The sequence below is a fragment of the Lissotriton vulgaris genome, chromosome 7 (assembly GCF_964263255.1).
Source record: "Lissotriton vulgaris chromosome 7, aLisVul1.2, whole genome shotgun sequence".
NCBI classification, from domain to species: domain Eukaryota; kingdom Metazoa; phylum Chordata; class Amphibia; order Caudata; family Salamandridae; genus Lissotriton; species Lissotriton vulgaris.
Genome location: NC_141695.1, coordinates 708379034 through 708391618, shown reverse-complemented (window position 1 = coordinate 708391618; position 12585 = coordinate 708379034). Strand labels below are relative to the sequence as shown.

Genomic DNA, 12585 nt, shown 5'->3' with positions numbered 1-12585 from the left:
AAGATGTCGCACAGGACAGGAGGCCAATTAGCAGCTAAAAGTATTAGAATATTACATTTAAAGCACTTTGAGTAAAACAATTTCTTAAACTACAAGTTGCAATTACAACATCTGCCATGAAACCTTTAATTTCTGCATCTAAGCTAAGGACATGCTACTTTAATAAAATATCAGCCCCTTACCTGCATCAGTGCCTACGGAAGCAGCCCACACAACAAGCCCCACGACCCACAACATGGCAAGCGTCTCCCGCGCACTCAGTAGTGACCCAAACTCAGCCCGATGATCCCTGTCTTCTGAACCGAGGCTTCGAGCATTAACCAGTCCTGTTTACAAAACTCAGGAACTAAGACTCGCGGGACATCTGGAAAGCATCAGGAAGCTCTCACCACGTGACTTTTGAGAAAGTAAGACACCGAGGCTTCTGCTTAAGACATTAACTTGGTGTTTTTGTAACCCAAGGACAATCGAGACGGTGGCCCTTCCGCCCGCGTGCTACTGCTTCTCATATTACCCTCGAAGAAAGACAGGGTCTAACTTGCTAGTCTTTGCTGACGTTTGCCTCAAGCCTTCCAAAAGCATTTGAACTGCCCTAGCTAGCCATTAGTCAATGCTTGGACATTTCCTCATGGAAGTTCGCTCCCTCTTTTTACATTTTGGGGCATTAAAAGCTCTGTAAGTACAGGCCCGGCCCCAGAAAAAACAATGAGAGTTGGCACCGCTGGTCTGGCTTACTGTCGCATCAGTGAAAATGCGACTTCATTGATTAGCAAGTTTATGTGTGCGGTACTGAGGTTCTTTGTAGTGGGAGACCTGAAAATGAGTGCGCGTTGGACAAAAGGGTAAATGAATCAATGGTGATGTTTTGGATGGATGAGTGACTGTGACTGAGTGCATGGCTGGATGCATCAATAGGTGAATGAATGGTTAGGTGAGTGGACAGGGCAGTGTACAGTGCAGATGCTATGTGTGTGGGAAGGTATACAGGGCATGGACAGTGTCTATTTTAGGGCTGCATGACAGGCAGTTTGTAACGCAGGGTCAGTGTGTGGAGCTGTATTTGGGAGTAGTGAGTCAGTGATGGCAGAGTAGTTTGTGCACAAGGTCAGTGTTCTTACCTTCTATTCCCCTTCACATTCGCAAGCCTGCCTCTCACCTTGACTCCATTCCTAAATCCTGCAGGATTTAAGGAGTACTATGTAATCAGAGCGTGCATCTGTAATGCGTGGTACCTCAACGTCCACAGAGAGGTTTGAATCTGTAATGCGTGGTACCTCAACGTCCACAGAGAGGTTTGCATCTGTAATGCATGGTACCTCAACGTCCACAGAGAGGTTTGCATCTGTAATGCGTGGTACCTCAACGTCCACAGAGAGGTTTGCATCTGTAATGCGTGGTACCTCAACGTCCACAGAGAGGTTTGCATATGTAATGCGTGGTACCTCAAAGTCCACAGAGAGGTTTGCATCTGTAATGCGTGGTACCTCAAAGTCCACAGAGAGGTTTGCATCTGTAATGCGTGGTACCTCAACGTCCACAGAGAGGTTTGCATCTGTAATGCGTGGTACCTCAACGTCCACAGAGAGGTTTGCATCTGTAATGCGTGGTACCTCAACGTCCACAGAGAGGTTTGCATATGTAATGCGTGGTACCTCAAAGTCCACAGAGAGGTTTGCATCTGTAATGCGTGGTACATCAACGTCCTCAGAGAGGTTTGCATCTGTAATGCGTGGTACCTCGACGTCAGCAGAGAGGTTTGCGCTGCACAGGCTCAATAAAGTCTTCCAGCACCTTCCCTTGAAAGCCAAGCCCATGGTCATGGTCCGCACAGCTTGCGATGAGTAAACCGGGATATTGTAATAACTCCCTGTTGGGGCTGCGCCCATGCATTCTCTTTCATCACAATCGAACCAACACTGCCAGGTGCCATCCTAACATCTGGCCTAGATTATCACCTACTGCAGGCTACCGGCACCAAACAGTCAGAGTAGGGGCAGTATGAATGATGCACCTTTGTATGGAAAGGGATCCATGGTGCAGGGCCAACGTCCTCTCGAATAGACGTCAGTCACTACTCCCCACTTGCTGCTACCTTTCCTCCCCAGATACCGCCCTAGCTGTGTTTAAGCCCCCATGCCCTATGAGCATGTTGAAGGGAGTCCACTTCCGCACTCTTTCCCTAGTGCATGATTGAGATACATATTGCAGTGATAGTGCTAGGAACATTGTCAATAGGGAAACCCAGTGGTCGATGCATTGGATTCACTGTAGCAGTAATATTTGGTTTATTTTGCTTGTCTTTCCCCCCTTATTGACTCTTCTTTCCCTCCTCTGCTCATTATTCCCTATGCCACCCTATTCACCACCATACACAGAGTGGACCTGTCTTTTGCGGTCACGTGACTTCCCTGTCTCACTCTCTGCCCGCCTTTCTATCCCTTTTCTTCCCCTTGAAGTAAGACAGACCCAGAGCATGGGAAGGTGTGACTGTACTCACAAGGACATTTCATCTTCGAGAATCCTGCTTGCTGTGGGACCCTAATACAGCGCCTCAGCAACATCGGCATCCAAGAGAAGGCACTGGAGTGGATCGTCTCGTTCCTCGCCAGAAGAACACAGAGAGTCCGCCTCCCCCCGTTTCGATCAGAGGCCACCGAAGTCATCTGCGGCGTTCCGCAAGGATCATCACTCAGCCCCACCCTCTTCAACGTCTACATGAGACCTCTTGCCGCCATCGCACGCCAACACAACCACAACATCATCTCCTACGCCGACGACACCCAGCTGATCCTCTCCCTCACCAAAGACCCCGACACCACCAGAACCAGCCTACACAAAGGGATGAAAGACGTCGCCGAGTGGATGAAGAACAGCCGCCTGAAACTGAATTCAGACAAGACGGAATTCCTCATCCTGGGACCATCGCCCTCCGCCTGGGACGACTCCTGGTGGCCCCCAGCCCTGGGCACCGCTCCCGAGCCAACAGACCACGCACGCAACCTGGGCTTCATCCTGGAATCCTCCCTCTCGATGACCAGACAAGTCAACGCCATCTCCTCATCATGCTCTCACACCCTACGCATGCTTCGCAAGATCTTCAGATGGATCCCAACGAAACCAGGTCACCCAGGCCCCTGTCACCAGCCGATTGGACTACGGAAACACCCTCTATGACGGAACCACAGCCAAGCTGCAGAAAAGACTCCAACGCATCCAGAACGCCTCTGCCCGACTCATCCTGGACATCCCCCGACGCAGCCACATCTCCGGCCACCTGAGGGACCTGCACTGGCTCCCCGTCAACAAGAGGATCACGTTCAGGCTCCTCACCCACGCACACAAGTCTCTCCATGTCCTGGGCCCCAAGTACCTCAACGACCGCCTGACCTTCTACACGCCCACCCGCCAGCTACGGTCTACTAGCCTCGCCCTCGCCGCCGTACCACGCATCCGAAGAGCAACTGCCGTAGGCAGATCCTTCTCCTACCTGGCGGCCAAGACATGGAACTCCCTCCCCATCCACCTACGGCTGACCCAGGACCACCTCGCCTTCAGGAGACAACTCAAGACCTGGCTGTTCGAGCAGTAGCGGACCCCCTCCCCCAAGCGCCTTGAGACCCTTCCGGGTGAGTAGCGCGCTATACAAATGGTATGATTGATTGATTGACTCTCTTTGGCATTGTTGAAGCCTGCTGATGCCTGGATGGGCTAAAACCTTGCCGCTTCAATTTCTGTGCCATCAATTCTCTCTTGGTCAGAGCTTGCATTCTTGGGTTTGCATCACTTTGCTAGGCTTGGCAAGCTGTGACCTCCCCTGGCTCCACCTGCACCACATCATTCTCCAGCATTCTTACCACCCAGTTGTGTTTTCCTGCACATGTGTCCCATGTACTGAGTCTCCAGGCTCTGCTCACTGGGACTGCCCAGTCTCCAGATGCTGCACTTGTTTTTGATGTTGCTCCGCAGCAGACTAGTCGCCTCGGACGTATAGGGCTTAGTTTGAGTTGGAACTCCTTTTAACATGTTCTCATGTCCAGGTATCGACATGACTAATGCCTAGGAATAGTTGTAGTTCATAAAGTTAGTTGTCACCCTTTCTTTTACGTCCCCCTATTGTCTTCTCTATTCCCTCCTAACTGCACCAACCACTGTAAACATTGTAATATTTGGCTAGAGCGTGTATCAGGTAACATTCCAGTATTCACAATTCAATTTGTAATAGTCTGTCCATCCTTTATTTAAGTGAACTGCTTGATACAAATTACTGCAGACGAGTCGTAATATGATCAAACATCGGTTTTATTCTTCCAAGTGCCATTTGCTAGTTGTGGTCATAGCAGGTTAGGTAATTCTTATTTCTTCAAGGTGATACATTTGGGTTCACATTTCAGCTTTCACATATTTGAAAGGGGAGGTCACGTTAAGGAGGTGGACTCTATAGAAAGGGTCACATCCTTAGTATAGTTCTTGAAAGCAACTTGGCATATTTATTCAGGCACTTTTTGATAATAATCACATCTTGTATTGTTATGCTTTATACCATCAACAAGTAAACCTTCATTCAACTTGTGGATGGTAAAGACTGCATCATGTATGTACTGTCAGAGGAGGTTATTGGAAGGAAGAGAAGGGTTGTTACCTTTGGGTAATGCACTGATTCTAATGTGGGCTAGGTCAGAACAATGAATATTATGGTGTGCCCCACCAGAGAATAATAAGTGGAGGTAGCAGATATGGCTGGACAGAAACAGATATGTGCATACCTAAATATGGATTGTTAGCTTTAATATTTCTTTGGAGATATTGAACTCCTAAAAAAGCAGGAATTGAAATAAATTGATGGCTTTAGCAACCTTTCAGACTATGAAGAAAGCTGAAGAGCATTTATTACTAGCTGGTGGTATAGTGAATATTGGTTAATGGAGATAGTTTAATTGTGTTTTGCTTTGTGAGTTGTCTGCGATTTGTCTGTATAAAGGGATCCAATTAGGTGCCATTTTTAGGGGTATGTATCGGATATAGATTGTGTCCTGGATAATTTGTCATGGCATAGATACATATACTAGTGTCTTACATAATGTGGTTTAAGTGTCTGATGCCTTATTTTGTGAGTTGTTCACACTGTTCTGAAAAGGAACACATGTATTATAAAGTGTGTGATTGCTTTTAAAAACAAGTGAAATACAAATTAAAGTAATCTCCCAAAGATTACTGTATATACGCACAATTTTTACACATTGCCAACTGGTTTTTCTAGAAAATGCATGAAAAACACCCTTTCAATACAATTGATTAAAAGACATGTATTCAGCATCCAGGACCAACGGCCGGAACGCCCTGCCTAACATTAGTGCTGCAAAACCAAGCTGTTATTGTTAGAGAATGTCAGTATCCTCTGTTCAGGATATCATTGCATTAATTGTTCAGTCTTGGTACCACTGCTGAGCTAGTAAACATGAAATAGAATGAAAACCCTTTTATTTTAAAAAGTAATAAAACTGATAGAATAATTTAATTCATAAAGTAATATTTCAGACTTTACTTCGTCAGCATATTGTCAAAAACCCAGTTGCACACTCAGTTGTATTTATGGCTCAAACAGGCAAAACCACAAAATGTGTCAGCTATGGTATGCAACACTCGAAACAAACACCAAAACAGGCATTGAGCAATGCACAGTGGGCATCCAACCCCAGCCACGGGCATCCAACCTATATTGTACATTAGCTTTGGTTGTGTACAGTGAGGGTTGGCTTGAAGGCTTGTACTGCGGCTAGGCCCTACACTTAACCCACTGCAGGCAGAACTCCTCCACTATGCGTGGCCTTCGGCTGTCCACTGTAGGAGTTGGTCACAGGTTCTGGCTGTCGGCTTGCCTCTGTGTCCAAACCTTCAAAGAGCAAAAGTGGTTGGGAGGGATCAATACCAAAATCATTTTACGAGTCAGGGACTACAAATTCCCTAACTGGGGGAACACATTTCTCGACATTAATTTAGAACAATTTTTTATACAATGATCTCATGCCTAGTCATCATCATGATTACCAATTTAATTTGTAGTAATCCGTACTTCAAAGCAATCAGTCTTTTTTTACATATATAAACTGTTATTTATCATACAAAATGCACATATATACACACATCTCTTTATCAAGGAAATACCTATATACACATTTTTTAAAATTCAAAATGCAGCGAATACTTTATACAAAAAGTAATTCTTTTTCCACCCAAAGAAATAATACTAACTCAAAAGGAGTGCCCCCCATTTAGTCAGGGGGTCCACTAAGAGGAAGTTGGCACCTCCACAATCGGTTCTAAAAAGTTCTCGACCAAAATTCCAAGATTGTGTTCGACCAAACAGTTCAATCAGGTACAAAATATCAACAGACTCCTCTTGTCGAAAATGGCATGTCAATGAGGACGTGTTTCGGCGTCCAGGAATCTTGGCCTCCTCACGACAAGGGTGAATAGAGAACTACTATCCCAACAATATCGTAGTCTCCAGTAGCATCCAAGCCTAGATCAATTCCTATCTGGTAAAACGGTGAACAATTCGCAACATGTCGGTAGCAGCCCTTTCACGGCCACCCACCGTCCTCTTTAATACTTCTTACGGTGTCCATCAACTCTTAGCATTCCGTTATGGACACGCGTGGAATCGCCTTAAACACAGCTTTCTCCAAACCAGCATGGGTGGTAAACACCTGTTGGGTGGGCTTTGGCTGGGTGTAGCAGGGTTTGACCGCAGGGCCTTCAGTCTTATGTTCAGGGGGTTGGCCACAGGGCCTGGCCTTTGTGCAAGGCCTAAAAGCTTTTTTTTCTTTTTTTTGTGGGTGATTCTCCTAAGAACCATTTGTTTTTTGTTTTTGAGGTAATTTTTTTTTTTGATAATCAAGTTTATTAAATTTTTTCAAAGATCAAGAAAAATACATTGGTAGCAGTCGGACACCGCACAATAAAAGGTAAACGACGTAGACTCACAAAGCACTTGTGAATGGAACACTGCCCCGCCAGTTACTCGCCACATACATAACCTCTGGAACCCTTCAAACAGGCAGTAAGTTAAACCATTTGCCCCATATTTTGGGAAAGAGTTCGGGGCAGCCCCGGGCCTCGAAGAGGGGTTCTTCTTGGGTACCACACCACTCCACATCCCGCCTCCAGCTCGGCACGGTGGGCGGCCTGGCCTGGGACCAGAGCGCCGCAATATTGCGCTTTGTCACTGCCACCAACGTTCCCAGGGAGAGCTTATCGGCCCGGGATCCATCGAGGCCATTGAAAGCCCCCAGGATCAGGCGTAACAGGTTGTGGGGGACCTCCCACCCTAGGGTTTGTATAAGTTCAAGCTCCACCCCCGCCCAGAACGGCGCTAGGACGGGACATTGCCACACCATGTGGTAGAAATCAGCTGGAACGTGGTTGCAGCGGGGGCAGGCTAGGGAGGGCCGCAGGCAGGCGCTATAAAGGCGTGTCGGGCTGAGGTATGCCGTGTGGAAGTAGTAGAGTTTGACAACACACAACTTGGAGGAGGTCATCCGGGTCTAAGGTGCCATAAGGGCATCCATCCAATCTGCATCCTCCAGGAGACCGAGCCACCACTCCCAACAGGCACAAAGCAGCTCTAGACATACGGGGCCGTTGTTCACCAAGGAGCGATAAATCCACGACACCCCCCCCTCTACCTAGGTTCCCCATCATCACTTGGGCCTTCTGTGGGTTAAATTCGGGGAACGAGGTGGGGGATGGAATGTGGGCTTGGAGGGCGTGCCTCAGCTGTATTTGTAGAATTGGGATGAGTGGAGGGAACGGCGGTGTTGTAGGTCCGCAAACGATCTGACATTCTCCCCCACCCAGACGTCTCCCAGTAGCGAGATCCCGATGTGGTCCCATTTACGGAAGTTCTGGAGAGATGAGATCTCTTCCAGCCAGCCCCCACTCCACAGAGGCATCTGCCTGGTGAGTTTCCGGTCCCACTTTACATAACGTAGGGCGCTTCACCAGGCCATGAGCACCGTTCATGTGATTGGGGAGAAAGTCTGTGGTACTGGGCTCCCATACAGATAGGCTTGAATCTGTGTGAAGTCCATTGACCAGAGTTCCACCCGGTACGTCGGGTTGGACCATCAGCCCGCAAACCTGTCATGGATCACAATGAGCCTCGTGGCCAGGTAGTAGAGGTGTAGATTGGTCACCCCCATTCCACCATCATAGGGGGGTATACGGCAATACATTAGGGACATGCTCGGCCTCCCTCCTCCCCATAAAAATTGGGCGAGGATGCCATCCAACTCCCGAAACCAACTACCTGGGAGATGAGTGGTCACGTTTTGTAAGATGTACAAGAAGCGGGGTAGGACCATCATCTTGCAAAGGGCACTCCTGCTGAGGGGATTGAGGGGAAGGGTTTGCCATCTTCTAAGGTCCGCCTTGGCCCTGGTGACCAGGGGCGTGATATTCAGGGCCCACTCGTGCTCCGGGAGAAGGACTACACACACCCTCGGGTACTTGAAGGACTGCCTCCACAGGGGGATGGTCATTTGCCAGTCAAAGCGCGCCCGGTAAGAGTGCAAGGGAACTAGGGTGGACTTTGCCGGGGCGAGCCTGAGGTCAGAGACCCCTTCAAAAGCCGAAAGGGCATCCAGACATCGCAGGCCAGAGCTCTCTGGTCCGCCAAGAAGCGGAGGACGTCGTCGGAGTATAGTGCAATCTTGTCAACCTGTTGCGTGTCCCAGTCCCAGCCACGGATGAGGGAGTCCTGGCGGATGAGGAAAGCCCAGGGGTTCCATTGCAAGTGCAAATGGAAGCGGCCAAAGCGGGCAGCCCTGGCGGGTGCTCCTCTGGATAGGGTACGCCTCAGAAACCACGCCGTTGATGAGGACCCTCGCCTTGGGGGTAGAGTTCAGGACCCTGATAAGGTGTCGGAAAGGGAGTCCGAAACCCATCCTGTCCAACACATCCCCAAGGTAACCCCAGTCTACCGTATCAAATGCTTTCTCAAAGTCTATGAAGAGCAGTGCCAGATATGGGGTGAGGAGATGGCGATGCGCAAGGGCAAGATGAACACGACGTATGCAGTGCCGGGTCCCCCGGGCAGGCATGAAGCCGCATTGATCTGGGTGTACCAGTTCTTTTAAATGGGAATGTAGCCGTTGGGCCATCACAGTGGCGAAGATTTTAACTTCCGTTTTGATAAGGGAGATGGGACGGTAGTCCGTACATGCGAGGGAGGGCGGCTGTGTCTTCGGGAGGACTATGATAGTGGCCACATCAGTCTCTGGCGGGAAGGTCCCCACCTCAACTACGTGTTTAAACAGTTCCACTATGTGCGGGACAGTACTCTTGGGGTTAACCATTGGGCCCGGGCGTTTTGCAGGAGCGCAACAGTGAGATAGCTCAGTGTATCTCCTCTGGGGTGAACAGCCAATCCAGGGCCTCCGAGTCCGCCTGGGAAAGGCAGGGCAGCTGAGTTCTGGCCTCAGCCAGCAAGGCCGCCAGGGAAGTTTGAGGGGGTTGGGCTGCGTAGAGGGCTGAGTAGTAGCCCACAAACGTCTGGGCAATGTCCTGGGAGGTAGTATAATGGGCCCGGTCCCATCCTGAATCTCAGGAATGATGCAATTGGCTTTGGGATAGGACACCAGATTGTGGAGAAATTTGCCATTTTTATCCCACCATCCATACACACGTGCCACCGAGGAGTGCCAAAGCTGTTTAGCGGACTCCAGCGAGATCTGGCAAATTTCTTCTCGGATCAGTGTAAGTTGTGGGGCGGAATTGTTACTATCATTGATAGCCTGGGCATCTTCCAGCCGTGGGGCCTGGGCCTCCAGTTGTGTGAGCCAGACAGATTTTTCAAGGCGTTTCGCGTGGACCAGACCTCTAGCCAGCCCGCCCATAACGGCTTTGCTGGCCTCCCACAGCGTGCCGGGCAAAGGAACCAAGTCCCCATTAGTTGAGAAATAATGCCGCAGCTCCTGCCCAAGGGATTCCACAAGGTCCGCATCCTGCAGGAACCAGGCATTCATTCGCCATACCGGGCGGGCGCCACTAGGGGGGTTTCCGAGACGAAGAGAGATGGGGGAGTGATCTGAGATACCCCTGGGTAAGACTGTGGACCCGGACATCAATTGACAGTCCATGGCAGATAGTAGGAACAGGTCAATATGAGAGTGGGTGCGGTGAGCCGCCGAAGTGTGAGTATACTGGACGTTACGGGGATTCCACACCCTCCAGGCATCACAGAGACCCAGTTCCGAAGACCAGTCAAATAGGGGTTTTGCAGAGACAAGGCGGACAGCCGAAGGGGTGCCTGTCGTGTAGGGTGAATGTTGTAGGACGGCGTTGAAATCACCATCCACCACCGTCAGGCCTTATGGGTAGGAGGAGGGCACAAGTGTGAGGCGGCTGAGGGCATGGGTCATATTGGCGGGGGGAATGTATGTACACAGGAGATTAAGGGGGTGTCCTTCGATCACGCCCGTCAGGGCCACATAGAGGCCTTGTGCGTCTGTTTTGGCCCGTGACAGTGTGAAGGGCAACCACTTCCAGGGTAGTATGGCCACCCCCGGGGAGTCCCGCGTGACCCCAGAATGCCAGACCATGTCAAACCCATCCCGGGCAAGGAAGTTACATTGCGAGCCCAGAAGGTGCGTTTCCTGCAGGAACAGGATTTCTGGCGCTTGTCGGTGGGTGCTACGAAGGACAGCAGTGCGTTTTATTTGGTTGAGTAGGCCGTTAACATTCCTGGAAGGATGTGGAGGGCCCTAGGTAAGGTGGACACCATCATGATGGGTAGCGTGGGGAAAAAGGGATGCAAGCGCAGGCAGTGTCGAGTACCAATGGGGACAAGGGCCCCTGGCCGGGGCTTCCGGGCAGAGGGTGTGCAATTTGGTGAGTCATGTGTTGTCATCAGTGGAGTGCATGGATGCATAGCTACCAGTAAGAACAAAGAACAGCGGCCCGTGGGAAGCTAAAAATAACAAACTAACAAGAGACAACGGTCTCCCCCCCTCGCCCCCAACTCCCCCAACCCTTCACTTCCGAATATGAAGCATCTGTCGCCCTGAAAAGAAAAAACAATTCAAACAACAATGGGACTAATCGCTAAGCTAAAATGATTAGCGGAACATGAACATGGCACTGATGGACCCCCCTCCAGGTGATCGGATAAGAGAATCGTGAGCAACTGCAACTACACATGGGACAGGTAAATAATAAGGAATGCAGTTGAGTCCAGGGAGAGAAGGAGGGAATAGTTCTTGGAACGTAAGGTTTCAAGGAAGTTGGATTACCCCCAACATGGAGATTTTGAGTACAGTCGCACTGTGGGTGTCAACGGTAGTTGGGAAGAAGCGCTCCCACTGTTCACCATCGTTCAAGTAACCTCTGTTTCTCCGGATCTTCGGATCGCCAGGCTTCTAGACAGGTCAGAGTCAGAGATGGTGTGACGCAAGTTGTGCGATGGGCCTGGGAGATCACTCAAGTCAATCAGAGAGGTGGTCGGGCTGGGAGTGGTGGAGCAACCGGACTGGGGCTCGGGATGGAGGACGCTGGGACACTACGCACGGAGATCGGGATGCCTCCCCACGACGGTCTATTTTCTTGTGGGAGCTCATCTGACACCTCTGGGGTTTAGGGAGGGCCGGGTGTGGCTGTTGGGGGTCCGCTGGGTGGGGTAGGGATCTGGCCAGGATAAGAGGGGCCTTTCCTCCGTGAGCCAGGTCCAGGCCGCCTGAGGATTATCGAAGAAAAAAGTTTTGTTTTGAAAGATGACCTTGAGCTGGGCCGGGAAGAGGAAACCGTAACGGAGACCCATGTTCCGGAGATTCTGTTTGACCTCGTCGTAGGTCCGGCATTGGGCCTGCACCTCCTTGGTATAGTCTGGGAAGACCATAATCTTGCTGTTCTGATAATGTAATGGCCCCTGTGCCCTGGCCGCCCGAGGATGGCATCTCTGTCACGAAAGTTGAGAACCCTCAGGATTATGGATCGGGCAGGGGCCCCAGGCGGAGGTTTGGGCGCCAAGGAGTGGTGCGCTTGTTCAACAGCAAATCAGGGCGACAAGGTGTCCTTGGGCATCCGTGAGCACACCCATGTTTCTACAAATGTGTCGGCATGACCTTGCTTCACTCCCTCGGGAAATTCCAGGAGGCACAGGTTGTTTCTCCTCGATCTGTTTTCGGCAGCCTCAGCCCTGCGGTGGACCTCTTAGGTCTGGTTCTGGAGGCGGGCCAACTGAGTATTAAGTTGGTTGATGTCGTCTTCCGCCGTGGAGATACGGGATTCCGCCTCCGTGATGCGCGCCGTGGCATTGCGCAGATCTTGGCAGATGAGAGCCACGTTCACCCTCACCTCGCCGATCTTGTTTTTCTCTGAGGTCTGTGATGTGCTTATCGCCTGAAGAATAGTGGAGAGATCTCCCCCGGCGGCACTCGGCGTGCTAGGCAGTACGCCTCCTGGGTCCCGGTCTGACGTGGTGAACTGATCCATTTTTGTTTGGATTGGAGGAGCTGGGTTCTGTACGGGGCGGTTCCTGCCCAATGCCACAAGAAGTACACTTCGGCCCTATATGGCCGGGGCAAGCGG

At 50.4% G+C, this 12585-nt stretch overlaps 1 protein-coding gene across 1 annotated transcript in view; it reads right to left on the bottom strand.

Moving 5' to 3' along the window:
- APOH (apolipoprotein H) overlaps window positions 1-348 on the bottom strand; it is a 410334-nt gene extending 409986 nt beyond the window's left edge. The window contains exon 1 of the mRNA XM_086930939.1: window positions 183-348. Within this exon, the coding sequence (XP_086787065.1) occupies window positions 183-237 (55 nt within the window). The 5' untranslated portion in view covers window positions 238-348. The remainder of the gene's footprint in view (window positions 1-182) is intronic.
- Between the last annotated feature and the right edge of the window lie 12237 nt (window positions 349-12585).